At 41.9% G+C, this 23008-nt stretch overlaps 1 protein-coding gene across 1 annotated transcript; it reads right to left on the bottom strand.

Annotated features, from left to right (window-relative positions):
• Nucleotides 1–21028: 21028 nt before the first annotated feature.
• On the bottom strand, nt 21029–21961 carry LOC122921295 (olfactory receptor 13A1-like). The gene has a single exon (XM_044271274.1). The coding sequence runs from the start codon at nt 21959–21961 to the stop codon at nt 21029–21031; it is 933 nt and encodes a 310-aa protein (XP_044127209.1).
• Nucleotides 21962–23008: the final 1047 nt, after the last annotated feature.

Below are 23008 nucleotides of genomic sequence, written 5' to 3'. Positions count from 1 at the left end.
TATAAGTAAACAAAAAAAAAAACGGTTTAGTGGGGTGACAGAAGCCCTTTAATTACTTAATTGGGGATTTTTTTTATATGTGAAACTGTAAAGCCTAAATGCAGGGCTGATCTAGGTCTATGGAAGACCCGACAGCACCTGCACATCCCCCCCCGGCCCCGGCGGTCACATGGCCACTGGGCCGGGGCAGGAAGCGTATAGCGCTTCCTGAACTGTGTACACAGCGTTCATTGAGCGCTGTGTATACAGCGATCTAGAAGGCAGGGACACCTGGGAACTGCTGTCACTGACACTGGGCCCCCTGCTCGGCAGCTGCATGATTATATCCTATGGGCATATGTGGTTAATAAGGTTATTATAAAAAGGGGTTTCAAGTTTTCATTTCTTTTTTGCCCATCCTCAGGATAGACTCGTTTGCATGAGTCTGTTGGGAGTAGTGCTGCATTATCTAGCTCTGTCCACTAGACACATTCAATGAAACTACAGTTCAGGAGTCAACTTCCTGCACAGAAACTATTGCAGAATAACTGATCAGCAGGAAGCGATCAATAGTCTATCCTGAAGGTAGGCCATCATTATAAAAAGATGGAAAAAAATGCTTTCATTGATTGGATGGTGTAGGGATTTGCTCTGATAGGCAGGGTAAGTGGACGCAACACCACGATTGAAAAGCAAAAGTCAGTGTTTATTCACACAAAAAGGCAGAAAAAACACAATACTTGGCAGGGCCCTGGTGTTAATTCACACTGCAGGAATCCTCGTGTTAATTCACACAGCAAAAGTACACATAACTCTAAAACACATCACCTGGCAGTCCACAGCAGGCTTTAGGGCGCCTGGTTTCCTGCTGGCAGCTCTCATGCAGCTCTCATGTAGCTCTCAGCCTTGTAGTATGGTAGAACTCCTCAGCTCCCAAACTACAGAGCTCCACTATCACCTGGAAGTTCATTCCACACCCAGCTGAGCTGCTGGCTGGGCTTTTAAACCCCAGCCCAAAACCTGGCCTGGACGTGGGGAACAGCCACCCACCCTGCTCTTTGGCTGCTCCCAATAAGAACCGGCCCGGATTGGCTTTACAGCCATACTAAGTAAAACAGCGTCAGCGAGCACTAGCTGCCGCTGACACACATAATTACCGGTTCTTATCTCACCGAGGCCAGAAACCTCTGCGACGCGTACCTTCTGTCAATAACGGACCCCTGCGCCTTCCTACAATGGTCATACTTTTCAAATGTGGACACCTTCTCATTCAAAGAGTTTTCTTTATTTTCATGACTATGAAAATTGTAGATTCACACTGAAGGCATCAAAACTATGAATTAACACATGTGGAATTATATACATAACAAAAAAGTGTGAAACAACTGAAAATATGTCATATTCTAGGTTCTTCAAAGTAGCCACCTTTTGCTTTGATGCTTGGCATTCTCTTGATGAGCTTCAAGAGGTAGTCACCTGAAATGGTCTTCCAACAGTCTTGAAGGAGTTCCCAGAGATGCTTAGCACTTGTTGGCTCTTTTGCCTTCACTCGGCGGTCCAGCTCACCCCAAACCATCTTGATTGGGTTCAGGCTCGGTGACTGTGGAGGCCAGGTCATCTGGCGCAGCACCCCATCACTCTCCTTAATGGTCAAATAGCCCTTACACAGCCTGGAGGTGTGTTTGGGGTCATTGTCCTGTTGAAAAATAAATGATGGTCCAACTAAACACAAACCGGATGGAATAGCATTCCGCTGCAAGATGCTGTGGTAGCCATGCTGGTTCAGTATGCCTTCAATTTTGAATAAATCCCCAACAGTGTCACCAGCAAAGCACCCCCACCCCATCACACCTCCTCCTCTATGCTTCACGGTGGGAACCAGGCATGTAGAGTCCATCCCTTCACCTTTTCTGTGTCGCACAAAGACACGGTGGTTGGTCTCAAATTTGGACTCATCAGACCAAAGCACAGATTTCCACTGGTCTAATGTCCATTCCTTGTGTTCTTTAGCCCAAACAAGTCTCTTCTGCTTGTTGCCTGTCCTTAGCAGTGGTTTCCTAGCAGATATTCTACCATGAAGGCCTGATTCACACAGTCTCCTCTTAACAGTTGTTCTAGAGATGTGACTGCTGCTAGATCTCTGTGTGGCATTGACCTGGTCTCTAATCTGAGCTGCTATTAACCTGCGATTTCTGAGGCTGGTGACTCGGATGAACTTATCCTCTGCAGCAGAGGTGACTCTTGGTCTTCCTTTCCTAGGGCGGTCCGCATGTGAGACAGTTTCTTTGTAGCGCTTGATGGTTTTTGTGACTGCACTTGGGGACACTTTCAAAGTTTTCCCAATTTTTCGGACTGACTGACCTTCATTTCTTAAAGTAATGATGGCCACTCGTTTTTCTTTACTTAGCTGCTTTTTTCTTGCCATAATACAAATTCTAACAGTCTATTCAGTAGGACTATCAGCTGTGTATCCACCTGACTTCTCCACAACGCAAATGATGGTCCCAACCCCATTTATAAGGCAAGAAATCCCACTTATTAAACCTGACAGGGCACACCTGTGAAGTGAAAACCATTTCAGGTGACTACCTCTTGAAGCTCATCAAGAGAATGCCAAGAGTGTGCAAAGCAGTAATCAAAGCCAAAGGTGGCCACTTTGAAGAACCTAGAATATGACATATTTTCAGTTGTTTCACACTATTTTGTTATGTATATAATTCCACTTGTGTTAATTCATAGTTTTGATGCCTTCAGTGTGAATCTACAATTTTCATAGTCATGAAAATGAAGAAAACTCTTTGAATGAGAAGGTGTGTCCAAACTTTTGGTCTGTACTGTATATATATATATAAAATCCTTCAGTCAATGTTAACTTATCCTCTGTCTACCAATAGCTGTTGATAGGGTTCTTATGATTCATGTACTTTTTATACAGAGGTGTTTGTGCCCTTTGGGAATTGTTTGACTCTTGTTTTTTTACAAGGTAAATGGCTTCCCTACTAGCCAGTTATATCCGGTTACATTATGTTTGAAGTTTTATTTACTTGTACTAATATGACTATTCCATAACTACGGTATGCCAGCCTTTGCAATGTGTGTAAATGTTGGCATAATGATAGCTACATTTTCTCATTCAAAAATTGTAAGATAAATAAGGCCAATTTTTGTTATGTTTTTATTTTTAATTTTTAACTACATACAGTATACACATAAAGTAATAATTGGTTCAACTATAGTAATCTGTATGAATAAAAGACAGTTATGAATAGTCAATTAATAACATATGTCTAATTATAATAAGCTTTCTCCTAGAACCATTGACAGCATTGAAGAGGTAGGAGACCAACCCCAATCATCTTCGGAAGAAGAAGCTGCTGTGGGGGCAACAAGGAGGAAAACCAACCTTTGGCAAAAGAAGAGTCAGGTATGGAGGCAGTTTGGGGTCAACTAAGTAGCCCACAACCCCAAAGAAGAGAGCCACGTTGGAGAAGTTGGGCTAGAGTCACTCCTGTCTCTGGCTCAGATCTTCGTGCAAGGCTAGATGGGGAAATTTTGCAATATCTGAGCCAGAGGAGGAGTGAAAGTGCCGAGGAGAGGCTGTTGCGGGGCCTAACTCCCCTGATCCAAAATTGGCCTGCGCAAAAATTGCGCTTGTATGTGAGCACTATGGCCACTGCCGCTGCTATCATGGAGTCGCCACTGGATCAAGTGGAATTACATAGATTCCTAGACAACATGAAGCACCGTGCAGTGGACATGGCAATGGATCCTCAGCCAGGCCCAATTTATTCACAACCACATCCCCACCCAGCCCCTGTATTCACAGGACAGTGAACAAATGTGGCCACATCCCTATTTCCGGCCACACCAAGAATACCACCCACAAGGCCCTGTGCGTGGGAAACCAGGCCATGTGCCTGGCCCTTTCACCAGGGATTTGTTTGACTTGCAATTGTTCAGTTATGACTTTTATTATTTTTTTACTTCTGAAAATAAAGCCACATTTTATTTGTATTTGTGTAACAATAAATATTTTATTATTTAAAACATGGTTTGCATGTATGTTATTGATGTTCACATTTATTAAGTACACATAACATTCATTACAAGTTCATTCTTTGAACACGCAAATTAGGTTTACAACATTTCTTTAGAAGTTATATGTATAGAAAGCCGAAGTAGATTTTTCAATCAGATTTGTATGTTAACTTATTCAAATATCAGGCCCATACACTTATGGTACCTTGGACAGTGCCTTCAATTGTCAGTTTGTAGCTAGTCTTTCCAGGGTGGCCAACCTGCAGCAGCACATCTGCTGACAAAATACTACTCTATAAACAGGCCCTGGTGGTGAATAATAGCTGTAGGCTGTCAGGCCATGATGGGCTTTGTACTTTTGTCAACAGCTTGAGGGGCGCAGTTTACGCGTCCCTTGAGTATTGGCTAGCACAAATCAACTAAATTTGGCTACATTTACACATAACAAACATCACAATACATGTTTAATGTGGTTGTTATTACAACCTAAAAGAGGTATTTGAGGATTACAGTAGGGCTAAATATGTCAGCGTAAACATTATGTATATATATATATATATATATTATTGTACACATTTTAAAGTGCACTGGCAATCAAGATCCCTTTTGCAAACATAGTCTTGCTATCAATCCCAGCCCGCAAGCCCACGTCAAGGGTCCTCTTTGTCTTGTGAGTCCCTACATTATCTTTCCAAAATAAAATAAAAGCTGTCTAGAAATAAAATTTCAAACAAAACTAGGCCGAGTCCAGATGTAATTATTGTCTGCCCTGAACTGCGTCCATCTGCCACGGTAATGCACCCTCAGGGCTAGAGAAGTACTCGGCATAGAGGTCTCAAACTGCAAGTCCTGCAGTTCCAGGCCAGCCATGACGAGTTAGGTCCAATCCTCCAGATGAGGAAGAATATGTTCCTGATTACTCCAAACTAGCATCTAAGGAAGCATCATGAATCCTGACGAAGTTGTGCAGGATCATACATGCTTGAATAACTAAAGTGGCATTGTCCGGTGACATCAGTAAGGATGACAGTAATACTCTCCACTTTTTGGAAAGTACGCTAAACGCACACTCTACATACCGACGGGCTCTTGTCAGCCGATAGTTAAATACACGTCGTTTGTCATCCAGGTTGCGCCTGGGGAAGGGTCACATGACATGTGGTGTCAAAGCACACCATTCATCAGCCACAATTACAAATGGTGCCAGTGGTCCCGCAGAACCGGGCAGCCTTCTGGCCTCTGGGAGGGCAAGTTGGTTGGCATGAAGTCTCTCACTCCATCTAGAAGAACTGAAAATGCGTGCATCTGCAGTGCTCCCATAGGCCCAAATATCAATAATTATAAACTTATAAGTAGTGTCTGCCAAAGCCAACAGCACTACTGAAAAGTTGTAGAACCAGGAGGTGGCTTCTTAACACATATGTGTTTGCCATCCATTGCCCCTAAGCAGTTTGGAAACTGCGCATCTAGATGAAAACCCTCAGCAATTCTGATCCAATCCTCAGCCTTGGGCTCTGGCATCACTGAGTCCAGGAGTCGCTGCCAAATCACTTGACATGTTTGACGAACAATTCCAGAAATCTTTGGGACACCCAGCAGGAACTCAAAATGCAGAGATGCAAATGAATTCCCAGTGGCCAGAAATCTAAAAAACATAACAAGAAATAATAAAATTACTTTTAACAAGCCTTGCACTGCAACATGAGTTGAAGAGTAGCTTAGTTGCACACTGCTAGTAGTATACTCTTTAGAATTTCTTGGAGTTGGGTTTCCACCCCATCAAGCAACGAAGAAAAACTCCAGAAAATCACAATGAATTGTGATTCAGTAAATACGGGCTTTGCTTTTATTGAATCTGCGGCTGCTGTTGATCAACGGCTCATCCTTTCTGCCATGCGGACACACGCCTCCAGCCAACCTTTATTCACTCCTTCCTTAAAACGGCACCAGTTTGATAAGGGCCGTAATTGGCGAAACATAACATCAACACCAGCCGCAGATTCAATAAAAGCAAAGCCCGATTTTACTGAACCACTATTCATTGTGATTTTTCTGGAGTTTTTCTTCTTAGCACTGCAACATGTCATTCATTTTATCTATACACACTAATATACTACAGTCCCTGACAAAAGTCTTGTCGCTTCCCTATTTTGTAGTAACTCCTGCTATTAACCTGACTTTTAATTAATGAATTGGTGTTAGAAATAGCTCATATGAAAAGCTAAAGCCCTCCCAAATGATGTTTAATGCACTGAAATAAATTAGTTTCACTGAAAAAAGATTTATCATTTAATCAAGACAAAAAGGTCAAATTTTGGCAAGACAAAAGTTTTGTCGCCTATACAGAAATTGAACAACTTTACTGCAAATCCCAAAATATGTCAGCAAATTAAGTAGTGGTGCTGTGAGATCCAAATTTAATATCTTGTATGACTTCCATGAGCTTGAAGGACAGCATCCATGCGGTTTGGCAAGGATTCATACAATTTATTGATGAAGTCATCAGGAATAGCAAAGGTCTTGCATGCCTCCCAGAGTTCATCAATATTCTTTGGTTTCGTCTTCCATGCTTCCTCTTTCATCCTACACCACATATGCTCAATGATGTTCATGTCTGGTGACTGGGCTGGCCAATCCTGGAGCATCTTGATCTTCTTCGCCTTAAGGAACTTTGATGTGGAGATGGAAGTATGCGATGGAGCTCCAAACTGCTGCAGAATTTGGCCTTTTTTATGGTTGGGAATATAAGAGGTAGCTAAGACTTCTTGGTATTTTAGACTATTGATGTTGCCTTCCACCCTGCAGATCCCTCGCACACCCCCAAACTGGATGTAACCCCAGACCATGATTTTGCCTCCACCAAACTTCACTGTTTTCTGGGTAAATCTCGGCTCCATGCGGGTTCCAGTAGGTCTCCTGCAATATTTGCGGCGACTGTGGTGTAATTCAACAGAAGATTTATCTGAAAAATCCACCTTCTGCCACTTTTCAAGCATCCATCCTTTTAGCAGGCTGTGGGCCTTGGCAAATGCCACACGGTTTTTCAATTGTCTTTTGTTTAGTGCTGGCTTATGGGCACTGATTCGACCATGGAGGCCATTTCGAGACAGAATCCGACAAACTGTTCTGGTTGACACAGGGACTTCAGGTGACCAGGTCTCGTGGAGCTCTGCTGCAGTGGAAAATGTGCTGCCCTTGGATTTTCGAGCCAACAAACGGTCCTCTCGAGCAGTTGTCTTGCGGGGTCAGCCTGACCTGGCCTTGTCCAAAACGTGAAATCAGAACAAAGTGTCTGTGGATCACTACAGCTGGGTAATGGATTAAGGGTGCTCTTGGTTTATGTGACCCACCCAGTCACAGAAGAAGATTGCAAAAAATACCAAGATTAAACCAGGCACTCAGTATGGAGTAATTGGTCAAACTATTTAATAAGGGATGGTTCCCACGATAACAATAAAATATACTGATATAATAAAACAATATAAAATCACATAAATTCACATGAGAGAAACACTGCAATGTGAATCATATAATTATAGCAGCGATCTATGCGGCTTGGATTTCAAGAAACCGCAACCCTTATTTCAGTCTGAAAAACCGCAGTTCCATGTGATGTGGAAAGTCTTATAATCCACTTTAAATGTTTGCCGGTCTTAGATCGGTAGTCACAAAGGCAGCCGTGCACCAAGGTGGCGTCCCACCTGTTTAAGCAACTATATTGATTTGTTTTACCTGGCCGGTATATCCTTATCCTTTGTCCGGACCTAGGAGGATACGCTGTGAACACGACGTCACCTGGATATCCGCTCACAAAACTGTGTTTGTGGCTATTTGTGCAGGGATTCCTCCGGTGTTCGTCGCTCTCAGTCACAGCTATTTGATTCCAAAATCCAGGGGAACTACTGTCCCAGCATGCCGGTACAAGGTATTAACCACACGCGTTTCGGGGTTGTCTGGATGACCCCTTGCTTGTCCAAAACGTCTCCAGTCTCTTCAAATCTTTTTTTTTTATCCTCTGAACTTGACGCTGAGACACATTGAAGGTGTCTACCACATCAGCAGTGGATCTGGTCTTCAGCCTCTTGATAATCAACACTTTAGTCTCCGGGTGAATCTTAGGCATGTTTGCAGAGGTCTAGTTGCAGTTGATGTGAAGGTCTAGTGTACTGTGGTTCTTTTTATACACACCTGAGACCTAATTGATCCATTATTAGTCACAGGTGAAGCACATATGACAAGGCGAAAACACTTATGTCTTGGCAAAAATTGACTCAATGGGCTTTACCAAGCTGTGAATATTAGAATACTTTTTGTCAGTTTCGTTTTGCACTGAAACATTATTACAAAAGCTGTTGGGATTAAAATGACTCAATTCTTGTAACAAAATCTCGATTAAAAATATATTTTAGCGGCACTTCAGGTCAATTTGTACACAAGCGACAAGACTTTTGTCAGGGACTGTATATATCATAAAATCAGGGCAGCACATTTAGTTGAAAACTAAAAACACTGAGTTCCCACAGGTCAGATGTACCGAAATAGCAACCATCAATTAAAAGACAAAAGAGACCACGGCCCTTTCATAAGGTGTCAAAACGTGTAGTACTTTTAGTCACCCATGAGACATTTTAGTTCACTTACTGGGTCCATTTTCAAGCTAACAAACATTCCCAGTAGGTGCACTGATTTGTCGCATGTGTGAATAAAAGGAATACACATTTTTACACGCCGCGGTCTCTTTTGTCCTTTTAAATATACATGTCTATATATATATAGTACATTAACAATAATAAATATATATAACACAAAACATGAACAACATAGATAACATTCAACTTACCTTAAGTCACAATGAGCCGTTCCTCGGGTGAAATGCAGCGACTTATATTTGCGTCCTGGCGTGTGAGGCCAGGACGCAGAGCCGCTGACAAAATGTCAAAGCTGCTCACAGACATATGACAAAACCAATGAAATTTATCATGATGATGTCGCAGATCCATGTACAGCGTGTGGAAGTGGCCCTTCCTGCGCCGCTGCGAGACAATTGGATGAATCCAATGCCTCCTCCTTGATTCCTGCTGTCGTTGTCGCCAAGTATGCAGCCAGCATCAGACCATTCGCCCGTTTTGATTGAGGTTTGCACTGGGGAGAACAAGGATATTAGGGGGCTGGGATTTAAGCTGAATCCATATTGGCTCACTATTATGGAAAATCATCAAGTTATTAAACTGCTGATTTCTTCCTTTTGGGAGGTGAATCTACCCTCTGCAAATATCAATATGGTATGGGATGCCTTGAAAGCATACCTGAGGGGGACCTTTATAAGTGAGATTGCTGCACTAAAGAGAACATTTAAAAGGAAGGAGGAGGAATTGGCTAAGACTGCGGCATCTACAACTGAGCGATTCATCAGGCAACCCACTGAGCACAACAGGGAAGAGATGCAGAAGGCCAGCTGCCTCCTGGAGAGTTGTGTAACAGAGAAGGCAAACCATAGGGTATTTTTTAAGGGGTTAAATTATTTTTCCGAGTCTGGACGACCGGGTAAGCTTCTAGCCAGAATAATCTCACAACAAGATAAGAAAAATCAATCTATTACCTTGATCCGGAATACAGAGGGGGAAATTATAACAGATTCAGAAGGAATCAGGAATACTTTTCTGTATTACTTTGCTCAGATATATAAATCCTCCTCTGGCTTGACATCTGAACTGGCGATGCGGTTCTTGGAGAAAGTTCCACTCTGCACCTTAAATGAATCTCAAATAAAATATCTGGAAGAGGAATTGTCTCTGCAGGAGGCCCTTGGGTCTATTTCGGGGAACTCATCGCCAGGCTTGGATGGCCTGCCATACGAGGTTTACCGTAAGTATAGTGATGTGATTCTTCCTCAGCTGCTCGAGGTTTTTTCCCAAGTAACACAGGGAGGGGGACTACCAAACTCCATGATGGAGGCTCTCATTGTCTTAATCTTAAAAAAGGATAAGGACCCGGCAGAATTGAGCTCTTATAGACCAATCTCCTTATTAAACACGGATGCTAAGATACTATCCAAAGCTCTGGCTAGAAGGCTGTCGCGGGTCATATCCACCATTATCCATCCAGATCAAAATGGCTTTATGCCAAAAAGGGGTACTCAGCATAACTTGCATAGATTATTTACGAATATTCAGTCCCCGGGAGGTGGTGCCCGCTCCATCCTGTCGTTGGACGCTACCAAAGCCTTCGACAGGGTGGAGTGGACTTTCCTCTGGGAGGTAATGAAGAAAATGCGTTTTGGACCAAAATTTATGGCAATGATTCAGCTGTTGTACAATTCCCCAGTTGCTAGGATCAGGATTAATGGGCAGTGACAGAGAGTTTCATCCTGGGAATAGGTCCCCGTCAAGGCTGTCCCCTCTCCCCCCTGCTATTTAATATTTACATCGAACCTTTAGCAACTAGTATAAGGCAGGACTCAAAGGTGGCCGGCTTCGGCATAAATGGGGAGTATGATCGTGTTTCACTCTATGCAGATGACATCCTGGTTTTTATGCATCAAACAGACACTACTCTCCCTCGTATAATGGAGCTGGTTGGTCTCTTCTCTGATCCATCCGGTTTGGAGATCAACTGGGATAAGACCGTCCTCCTTCCTATAGACGAGTTGCGTGGCGAATGGGATAATCAGTTGACGATCTCTGAGTCAATAAAATACCTGGGGATAACAGTTTCTGCCAAACCGCATGAATATCTACAATTAAATCTGATTCCGCTGTTGATGAAGGTGAGGGCTAAAATTAAGGTATGGCAAAAAATCCTGCTCTCTAGAGCGGACAGAATCTCATTAATAAAAATGGTAGTACTGCCCCAGGTTCTTTATATTCTGCGCAACTCGCCTGTATGGATTGCAGATAAGTACTTCAGATTGATAGACCGGATGCTCAATGATTTAATATGGGGGAGGAAGCGTGTGAGACTAAAGGCACTCTACTTTTCTATGCCCTATGAGCGGGGAGGTCTCAACCTCCCCTATTTTAGGGGTTACTTTATGGCCTCCCAATTATGTCTTTTTAATGACTGGGAAAATAGCCCTTTCTGCAGTAGAGTGGTGAAAGACTCAGGATTCTCGGATTTCTTCACTGTATTGGAGTCTGATTATCTAGTAAACACACCGAGTGGGTACACACTGTTCTGCAAAATGGCTATGAGGACTTGGTTGGCCATAAGGAGATGGTGTGGAGTTAAGGCGTCACTTATTTGTACCCCATTGTGGCACAACTCTAAGCTCCTTAATTTAAATGACTTAAACTGCTGCCAGTATTGGAGGAACAAAAATGTTCAGTATCTACACCAAGTGGTCAGTGAGGGACAAATATTGCCCCTCATGGAACTAAAACAAAGGGCAAATTTAGGTGAGGTGGTTTGGTTTCCATATTTCCAACTGAGGTCAGCACTATCTTGCACGTCGGATAGCCAATTTTTTATTGATACCCCTTTATTTCTACACGATTTAATTTGTAAGAAAACTGTCACGAGAATTAAAATATCACACTGCTATAAACACTTAATGAATAACTTTTTTTCGGATGTTCTCTCTCCAGGACAGAGAGCCTGGTCTTCTTTACTTTCAGAGGTGGGTTCTCCAAGTTGGGAGAACATGGGGGATAGTTTAAAGTTGGTTTCACACAATTTTAATCACATTGTTGTACAATTTAATATTTTGCACAAAATTTATGTGACACCCACATGGTTATACAAAAGAGGCCTTAGGGCCTCTTCCGATTGCCCACGCTGTGGCGATCCCGGGGCAGATCATTTACACCTGTTCTGGGACTGCCCCACGGTGAGCAGATACTGGAGCCTGGTCCAAAACAATCTGGCTCACAAACTCAACATCTCTATCCCTTTGTCACCCAGGATATGGGTCCTGGGAGACTTATCGGAGCTTAATTGCCAGCCTATAAAACGCCAACTGCTGATCAAGGTTATGTTTTTGGCTAGGCTCCTGATCACTAGATTATGGTTTTCCCCTTCTGCTCCAGAGTATAACAACTGGTTGGGCCTGGTCAAGAAAGTGAAAACTTATGAAAAGATTCTGTACAAACAAAGAGGATCTTACTTGAAGTGGGAAAAACTCTGGAAAGATTGGAATAGGGTTAATTAATCAGAACCTTTTTCCCCCCTAGGCTCTCTATGAAAGAATTTTTTTTTTTTTTTTTTTTTTTTTTCTTTTTCTTTTTTTTCTTCCTGCAAAGTGGGGTTGGGTGGGGGGTTGGTGAAGTGAAATTAATGTCACTCAATAGAACTGACGGGTTTATGAATTTTATAATATTGCAAAGTAATATGGATATAAAGTTTTGTATTATAACAATAAAGTATTTTGAAAACCAAAAAATAAATAAAAAAAAGTATGCAGCCAGCACAGGAGAACCTCAGAGTCGTCAGCCATAATACAACCAATAGCAAGAGTGAGAAACCAATGCAAGAAAAACAAAACAGCTTCAAACCAAACTATCAAAACTTCAAAAAACTGTATAAAATGGAGTGTGGAGTATCACATGACCATTATATATAGGGGGTGTGAAAAATAGGTTGAGTCTAAAGTTAACTCATTCATGGTTCAGTTTTATGTCCGCAAAAAACGGAACAGCAACGGAAACCATACTGAAGCCATATGGACCGTTATTGCGGAATAACGGAACCGAAACGGAAATACACCGGAATGCAAAAACGGAACAATGGATCCGTTAAAAACGGACCGCAAAACACATACAGTTGTGTGAACAAGCCCTAAGGCTACATTCACACTATCGTATGTGTTTTGTGGTCCGCAAATTGCGGATCCGCAAAAAAAAAAACGGATAAAGTTCTGTATGGCATCCGTCTTTTTTGCGGATCTATTGCAAAAAAAAATTTGGGTTAAATATATATATATATATATACACTGTATATATATATATATATATATATATATATATATATTGTGGTCATGCAGGTGGAATACTGGTGGAAGGAAGGTATATTTTAAGTGTAATTCAGGGAGTGCTGTGGCCTGAACAAACTTGTTTAGGCGGGATTCTTTCTGGAAATACGTGGGGCCTGGATTATGCGGAACGGTTGTTAAGGTTGGTAGAGGGAGCAACCGTTCCCTTCCTTCCAGGCCAGTTTGTTGGTATGCTCTGAAACACCTTAAGGCAGTTAACCTCGTTAGGTTACTATATACAGAGTGGTGCTGTAGCTCACTTAGGTAGAGGCCTGCAAGGACAGCACACGGTGCTGTGAATACTGAGGACCAGTGAGCGAACTACATGCTGTGTGAACGTTAGCCTAACAACTGTAGCCTAGGTGAGACAAACTCTTTGTGTTATTAGTTAGTCCCAGACGGGAAGGCTTTTGTTTTGTGATTTGTTACTGCAATACTGGAAATCCTGGGTTCCACTAAAAAGCATGTGTTGATGTAACCCTCCTGAAATCGGACCCCAAATTAAAGTGACAAGAACTTTATATCATCTTTGCCTCCGTGAATGTCCAGAACTGTACGCTGCCCCCCTTGCAGGCTTACAATTGCTAACAGCAACGGCACACAAAAAAAAATTGTGGGTAAAGTCGTGGGTAAAGTCCGCTATTGGCCTGCAGGAGTCACACACTAATATGGAAGCGGCCATAACCCAGTTTGTTAAAGCGCAGGCTGAGGCAACCTACGCCAACAGGAGACGAACCGCCTTTTGTCAGAACAAATGGCCGCCCTTACAAAAGCCCTGCTGGTTGTTTCCCAGACCACTCCAACATCTCCCCGGAATCCCAGGAAAATTGTGCAACAGTCACTACAGAAGTTAACCCTAGAGGACGATATTGAGACATATCTAACCATTTTTGAGCGCACAGAAGAGCTGGAACAACTTCCAGTGGCCGATTGGGTCGATGTCTTGGCACCTTTCCTATCAGGGGAGCCCCAGAAGGCGTACCATGACCTTGGCCAACAGGAGGTCCGGGACTATACTAAGCTACGAGCGGAAATCCTGGCACGGTTAGGAGTAACCCCTGCTGTCCGGGCCCGGCATGTGCATACCTAGCGCTTGATGTAACCAAACCTACTCGGTCACAAAAAAGTGTCTGGAACCTGAGACGAGCACAGCAGCCCAAATTACTAAACGGGTCATAATGGATCAATTTACGACTGCATTACCAAGGACATTACAGCGCTGGGTGGGGCGGGGAGACCCCAAAGACCTGGATGAGCTGGTGAACCTGGTTGATCGGTATCTCACCACGGAAGATTATCTTCGGGATAATGTCTTCCCCTGTGCCCTTTCCAGGAGTTATCGTCTCAAATCCACAGCGGCTAGGAGACAGTTCCCAACGGGGGAAGCAGAAAAAATGGCACTGGAGAGTCCCCAGCAATTTTCCTTAAGCATGCCCCGATTTGCTTCTCCGAAACTAGGGCCTCCCCGATGTTGGAGGTGCTGGGAAGTGGGGCATGTGGTCGCTAAACCACTACCGATTATCAAAATTCCATTCGAGAGCGTCGCTATGGATCTTGTAGGGCCAGTAATAAAATCCGCTAGGGGACATCAATATATTTTAGTCGTGGTTGACTATGCCACTCGTTATCCTGAAGCTGTCCCCCTAAGAAACACTGCCTCAAAAACCATTGCCAGAGAGTTATTTTTATGTTCTCTAGGACTGGAGTCCCCAAGGAGATCCTTACCGATCAGTGAACTCCCTTTATGTCTGGGGTTATGAAGGATATGTGCAAGCTATTCAAAATTACGCAATTACGCACTTCGGTGTATCACCCGCAGACTGATAGCTTAGTCGAAAGATTTAATAAGACGCTAAAACAGATGTTGAAGAAAGCGGTAAAGAGGGATGGCCGAGATTGGGATTGCCTACTACCCTACCTCATGTTCGCAATCCGGGAGGTACCCCAAGCCTCCACAGGGTTTTCCCCATTTGAGTTAGTTTGTGGCCGACATTCCCGGGGACTTCTTAACATAGCCAAAGAAACGTGGGAAACCGAGACTACCCCTTTCAAAAGTGTTATTGAGCATATAACCCATATGCAAGAGCGTATTGAGATGGTAATGCCCTTAGTGAAAGAGCATTTGCAGAAGGCTCAAGCCTCCCAAAGTAGGGTGTATAATTGCTCTGCAAGGATTAGGAGTTTCAACCCTGGGGATAGAGTCTTTCCCACAGTGGAAAGTGGAAAGTAGGTTTCTCGCCAAATGGCAAGGTAGTGGAAAAAATAAGTGACGTTAACTATAAGATACATCAGCCGGGGAAAAGAAAGCCTTTCCAGGTGTATCATATTAACCTTCTTAAACCCTGGAAGGATAGGGAGTGCCTATTGGCAGAAGTTCCCCAAAAAATTGAGGAATCCCACCCCATTCCTCCTGTGAAAAAAGGTGAGACCCTGTCAAGAGGCAAAAGAGTTTTTGCAACACAATCGGGAGAAATTTTCAGATCTACCAGAATGAACCCATCTGATTAGCCATCAGATTATCACTGAACCCAGTAAGATCGTAAACTTAAAACCTTACCGTATCCCGAAAGCCCGTAGGAAAGAGGTAAAGAGAATGTTGGAGTTGGGAGTGATAGAAAAATCTAGGAGTGCGTGGGCCAGTCCTATTGTCTTAATCCCAAAACCCAATGAGACCTGGAGGTTACAGAACTTAATGAAATTAAAAAATTCGATGCATACCCCATGCCTAGGGTGGATGAACTAATTGAAAATCTAGGGAGGGCTAGATTCATTACAACCTTAGACCTTACCAAAGGTTATTGGCAGATCCCATTAACACCAGAGGCGAAAGAGAAAACAGCATTCCTAACCCCAGAGGGTTTATTTCAGTATGTGGTAATGCCGTTTGGGTTACACGGGGCTCCAGATACTTTCCAGAGATTGATGGATAGAATTCTGCGACCACATCAAGGATACCCGGCTCCATATCTGGACGATGTGGTCATTTATAGCGCAGATTTGCAGAGTCACTTAAAAAAGGTGCAAAAAGTTCTGGACTCTATAAGTGACGCAAAATTGGCTCCGACCTCTGACAAAGAAACAGGTCAGGGCATTCTTAGGCATCGCCGGGTACTACCACTGGTTTGTGAAAATGTTTGCGTCCATTGCCGCCCCCCTAACAGACCTAACTAAGGGTGGAAAGTCTGTAATGATAAAGTGGTCCCCCCAAGCCGAAATGTCATTCCAGACATTGAAGGCTAGCCTCTGTCAACAGCCGATACTGGTGACCCCGGATTTTACAAAAGAGTTCCTAGTTCAGATGGATGCTTCTGACTCAGGATTAGGGGCAGTGCTGTCCCAAGAGCTAAATGGGGGAGAGCACCCTGTTATGTATTTAAGTAGGAAACTGACTCCAGCAGAGAAAAACTATGCAATAGTTAAAAAGGGAATGTTTAGCGGTCAAATGGGCACTGGAATCCCTTAAATATTATTTGTTAGGGAGGAAGTTTAAGTTGCTCTCGGACCATGCCCCCCTAACATGGATGAAACAAAACCGGGAGAGAAATGCCAGAGTCACAGGGGGGTTCATGTCTCTACAAATTTTAAATTTTGTGTTGGAACATAGGCCAGGGAAACTACAGACAAATGCAAGGGTGAAGGGTGCACTGCATGTGGGGAACAGGTACCCAGTCCTCCGGTCTGGAGAAGAGGGGGGGGGATATGTGGGATATGTGGGGCTACGGAACGGTCATACAGATGCGGATAGCACGCGGTGTGCTGTCCGCATTTTTTGCGGACCTATTGAAATGAAAGAGTCTGCATCCTATCCGCAAAAAAAATGGAACGGACACGGAAACAAAATACGTTCGTGTGAATTTAGCCTAAAATGTTTGGATGATGGAAGCTCCCAAAAAATATATATATGTCCCTAGTTACATATAATCAGTGTCAACACACACAAGGAGTCAAGGAAAATATATGTGAAAGACAGTATGGAGTCCCAGCAATATAATAAATTCCTGGATGATTCCAGGTCAGACATGAAGTATGTATTTTGGAAATTCCTTTAGCTACTGTATTTTTGAGAGACTAAGGAAAAATAATTCAAATGGTATTTTAGGAGGAGACTGTAAAGAAGAATGTTGTAATGCAAAATGTCACATCCTCTTGGCAAATGATTTTAAATGATTGCTCTCATATGTCTGAAAATTTATGGATACCATAAAAATCCGTGTGGATAAATTAAGTTCTGAAATTAGGTGACCTAGTGGAATCAAGAATAAGTCAGAAAGATAGATTCGATGAAGCGTTTTGTAAGATCACTATTCTCTTCCACAGGGTAAGGCCTACCTTAACCTCTTAAGGACATAGGGCGTACAGGTACGCCCTTGTGCCCTGGTACTTAAGGACACAGGGCGTACATGTACGCCCTGTGTATTTCCGATCACTGCCGTGCGGCTGGCAGTGATCGGAACCCGGTGCCTGCTCAAATCATTGAGCAGGCACCTAGGCTAAATGCGCGGGGGGGTCCCTTGACCCCCCCATGTCGGCGATCGCGGCAAACCGCAGGTCAATTCAGACCTGCGGTTTGCTGCGATTTCAGGGACCGCGGGGATCAGAAACTTTAGTATTCCTAAAACATATCTGTATCCCCCCCCCCCCTGCACCCCTGAGTGATTTTTGCCCGGTGGGAGATGCAGGGGGAGGGTTGCGGGCGGTGCGGGAGGCGGGCGGTGCGGCAGGCGGGATCGCGATCCCCCGCCCGCCTCCCCTTGAATAATCATTGGCGTCTAGTGGGTATACCAGGGTGCCAGCACATTGCTGGCACCCTGGTATAAACGCCTGACATCTGTGCTGCGATGTCAGCCGTTTAACCCTTTCCATACCGCGGTCTGTACGGACCGCGGTATGGAAAAGGTTAACAGCGCAGGGAGCTCCCTCCCTCTCCCACCGGGGGGCTGCTGTGCCTTTGCAGCCCCCCGATGGGAGAGGGAGAGAGCTCCCAGACAGCCCCCCGAAGCCCCGTCCTTACCCTTCCCCGTCTGCGCAGTTCTGACCACTACTGAGCAGACGGGGGAGGTTCCCATGGCAACAGGACGCCATGGTGCTGAACAGATCTGTGCTAAAAGGCATAGATCTGTTCAGACAAGGTGTAAAATACAGTACAGTACAATATATATTGTTCTGTACTGTATTATACAGACATCAGACCCACTGGATCTTCAAGAACCAAGTGGGTCTGGGTCAAAAAGAAAGTGAAAAATCAAAAAACACATTGAACACTGATTAAAAATGAAAAAAATAAAATTCCCTACACATGTTTGGTATCGCCGCGTCCGTAACGACCTGATCTATAAAACGGTCATGTTACTTTACCCAAACGGTGAACGCCATAAAAATAAAAAATAAAAAACTATGATGAAATAGAAATTTTGCCCACCTTACTTCCCAAAAAAGGTAATAAAAGTAATCAAAAAAGTTGTATGTACGCCAAAATTGTAACAATCAAACCGTCATCTCATCCCGCAAAAAATCATACCCTACCCAAGATAATCGCCCCAAAACTGAAAAAACTATGGCTCTTAGACTATGGAAACACTAAAATATGTTTTTTTTTGTTTCAAAAATGAAATCATTGTGTAAAACTTACATAAATAAAAAAAGTATACATATTAGGTATCGCCGCGTCCGTATCGACCGGCTCTATAATAATATCACATGACCTAACCCCTCAGGTGACCACCGTAAAAAAAAAAAAAAAAGGTGTAAAAAAAGCAATTTTTTGTCATCTTACGTCACAAAAAGTGTAATAGCAAGCGATCAAAAAGTCATATGCACCCCAAAATAGTGCCAATAAAACCGTAACCTCATCCCGCAAAAAATGAGACCCTACTTAAGATAATCGCCCAAAAACTGAAAAAAACTATGGCTCTTAGACTATGGAGACACTAAAACTTTTTTTTGTTTTAAAAATTAATTCATTGTGTAAAACTTACATAAATAAAAAAAATTGTATACATATTGGGTATCGCCGCCTCCGTGACAACCTGCTCTAAAAAATTACCACATGATCTAACCTGTCAGATGAATTTTGTAAATAACAAAAAGAAACGGTGCCAAAAAAGCTATTTCTTGTTACCTTGCCGCACAAAAAGTGTAATATAGAGCAACCAAAAATCATATGTACCCTAAACTAGTACCAAAAAAACTGCCACCGTATCCCGTAGTTTCTAAAATGGGGTCACTTTTTTGGAGTTTCTACTCTAGGGGCGCATCAGGGGGGCTTCAAATGGGACATGGTGTAAAAAAAAACAGTCCAGCAAAATCTGCCTTCCAAAAACCGTATGGCATTCCTTTCCTTCTGCGCCCTGTCGTGTGCCCGTACAGCCATTTACGATCACATATGGGGTGTTTCTGTAAACTACAGAATCAGGGCCATAAATAATGAGTTTTGTTTGGCTGTTAACCCTTGCTTTGTAACTGTAAAAAAAATATTAAAATGGAAAATCTGCCAAAAAAAGTGACATTTTGAAATTGTATCTCTATTTTCCATTAAATCTTGTGCAACACCTAAAGGGTTAACAAAGTTTGTAAAATCAGTTTTGAATACCTTGAGGGGTGTAGTTTCTTAGATGGGGTCACTTTTATGGAGTTTCTACTCTAGGGGTGCATCAGGGGGGCTTCAAATGGGACATGGTGTCAAAAAACCAGTCCAGCAAAACCTGCCTTCCAAAAACCATATGGCGCACCTTTCACTCTACGCCCCACTGTGTGGCCATACAGTAGTTTACGGCCACATATGGGGTGTTTCTGTAAACGGCAGAGTCAGGGCAATAAAGATACAGTCTTGTTTGGCTGTTAACCCTTGTTTTGTTAGTGGAAAAAAATTGGTTAAAATGGAAAATTAGGCAAAAAAATGTAATTCTCAAATTTCATCCCCATTTGCCAATAACTCTTGTGCAACACCTAAAGGGTTAACAAAGTTTGTAAAATCAGTTTTGAATACCTTGAGGGGTGTAGTTTCTAGAATGGGGTCATTTTTGGGTGGTTTCTATTATGTAAGCATCGCAAAGTGACTTCAGAGCTGTAGTGGTCCCTAAAAATTGGGTTTTTGTAAATTTCTGAAAAATTTCAAGATTTGCTTCTAAACTTCTCAGCCTTGTAACATCCCCAAAAACTAAAATATCATTCCCAAAATAATTCAAACATGAAGTAGACATATGGGGAATGTAAAGTCATCACAATTTTTAGGGGTATTACTATGAATTACAGAAGTAGAGAAACTGACACTTTGAAATTTGCAAATTTTTCTAAATTTTTGTTAAATTAGGTATTTTTTGGTGCAAAAAAAATAATTTTTTGGACTTCATTTTACCAGTGTCATGAAGTACAATATGTGACGAAAAAACAATCTCAGAACGGCCTGGATAAGTCAAAGCGTTTTTAAAGTTATCTGCACTTAAAGTGACTCTGGTCAGATTTGCAAAAAATGGCCTGGTCCTAAGGTGTAAAAAGGCTGTGTCCTTAAGGGGTTAATTGTAATAAAGGTGATTAAGCATTTTTTGTTCTAATTAAAATTGGCACAGAGATGTCTGAGGAGAAAATTTAGTCAAGAAGGTCCTCTCCAAAGTTTCACAATGTTTGATGTTGTTTGGGTTCTTCCATCGTCTTACCTGATCTAATGTCAATAATAGCTTGTGATTTGTGGAAATCCCAAACCACCTTTATGAACAGGGAGATATAGTGTGTGGGAAGCCATTCTAGTGAGGCTCTGCTTCCAACCATCTTTGAATAATAAAGCTATGAGTTTTTGCATATGAGGCAGGTTTGAGAATAGAACAGAATCTTAACAGGTAGTATTAGACATGATGATGGAGAGATGCCCTTTTACCAGGAAAAGGAATTATTGAAGCCTTGGGTTAGAAGATGAGTGGAGCCTACATCCTCCAAAAGAACTGGAAAATAAAATACTGAAATTGTAGAATTAGAGGCTTTCCTTTTTGTATGGTCATTGATGAACAAACCTTCTGATTATTCGGTGGTGTTAGACATAGGTAATTCTACTGTTTAATGTTCAAGTTTGGTTTGAAATTTAAGATATTTCTTTAGAATATTTCTCACATCCCTATTCCTTAATGCATATATAAAAGGGTTGACTACCGGGTTAATGAGAAAGTAAATGAGAGAATAATATTTATCACGTTGGCTGTCATAAGGAGTAAGATAGATAATAAAGACAGTCATGAAAAATAACATGGCAACTATTAGATGAGATGAACATGTGGAGAACGCTTTCTGTTTACCCAAAGAACTCTTTATCTTGAAAACAGTCATAATGATTTTGGTATAGAGCCCAACAATTATAATGAATGGGAGGACAGTTGCTATGGCAGCAGCGGTGGTTGTCACTGTATTGATGATATATGTATCTGAACATGCCAGACTCTGCAATGGACAAACTTCACAGAAGAAATTGTTGACCTTATTAGGGCCACAAAAATCCAAAAACATTGTAAACAGTGTCACAATTAAAGAGCTAGACAAGCTAAAAATCCATGGAAGAATCACCAGCCCTATACAGAGGGTTTGATTCATAATAACTGTATAATGCAATGGCTTGTTAATGGCCAAGTGTCTATCATAGGCCATTATCATGATGCATATACTTACCACTTGCCCCAAGGTAATAAATATATATAGCTGTACAAAGCAATTTATAAAAGATATCTTCTGATTACCTGCCATAAGGATAGCTAAAAGCTTTGGAATTACAATAGAAACCATTAAGATTTCTTCAGCAGCAAATATGCTAATAAAATAATACATGGGCACATGGAGAGACTGTTCCACTATAATCATCAGAATTATAGTCATATTTCCAGTAATACAAGCAATGTACGCAAATAAGACAACAGTAAAAAGTAAAATCTGATACTGATGGAACTCTGAGAAAGCTAAAAGGATGAATTCTGTCACAAAGGTTTTGTTTCTGTCTTCCATAAATAAAGATATTCTATAAAAACAGAGAAGTGATGGATATTCAACTGATATTACAGAAGGGGGAGGTGTTAGAGCTGCAAAAGGTGGTCCAACTCCTTATGAAGGCCTATGGTAAAATACAGTGAATATGATAGAGTGTATGAAATCAGTTCAAATCTTTGTGTGGTTTAAGGTCAAATCCTTTTCTGCTAAGGGTGTAGAGAACTGGTGAGGCATATAAATGTCAGGTATTTTTGGTGTAAGTAAAATATCAATTTTTATTAACACACTGGTCGAAGGTCTGATTCTGTTGGAAAGCAAATGAATGTCTAAAGATTCAACAAAATGTTTGATCCTCGCAATGTTCTTTTTAATATTAAAATGAAATGTTTGTAAATTTGTTTGTAAAATTATAATTCGAAAAGGATCGGACTTACACTTCTTTATAGGAAAAGGTGTAGTATTCAGCACTAGATTGAATTTCCCAAACCATTGAAGTTAAAAAATATATTTTCGAAATTTGATTAAATCCAGACTGACCTGCTGCGGGGGTTCCTGTGTACAAGTGAAACTCAAAAAAATTAGAATGTCGTGCAAAATTCATTTATTTCACTAATGCAACTTAAAAGGTGAAACTAATATATGAGATATTACATGCAAAGCGAGATATTTCAAGCCTGTACCCGTGTTTGTTATAATTTGGATGATTAGGGCTTATACTGTAGCTTATGAAACCCCAAAGTCACAATTTTGAGGTCCCCTTTGCTCAGGGGGTATGGATTAATTAGCTGACTAGAGTGTGACACTTTGAGCCTAGAATATTGAACCTTTTCACAAAATTCTATTTTTAAGCTGCATTAATGCAATTCCTTTTAATTTACATTACTGAAATAAATGGACTTTTGCACAATATTCTAATTGTCACCTGTAGATTATTTTATTCTGCATTTAATACAGTCTTGAAGATACCTCTTTATGTATTATCAGTTCATGCAGCTTTGGTCAAAAACATGTCAATTTTTCATTGTCTTCACCTTGAGAAGGTTAAAGGAGGTGCAGCTACTCAAG

This window comes from Bufo gargarizans, chromosome 11, assembly GCF_014858855.1.
Source record: "Bufo gargarizans isolate SCDJY-AF-19 chromosome 11, ASM1485885v1, whole genome shotgun sequence".
Lineage (NCBI taxonomy): Eukaryota > Metazoa > Chordata > Amphibia > Anura > Bufonidae > Bufo > Bufo gargarizans.
This window is presented reverse-complemented; position numbering and strand designations above follow the sequence as displayed.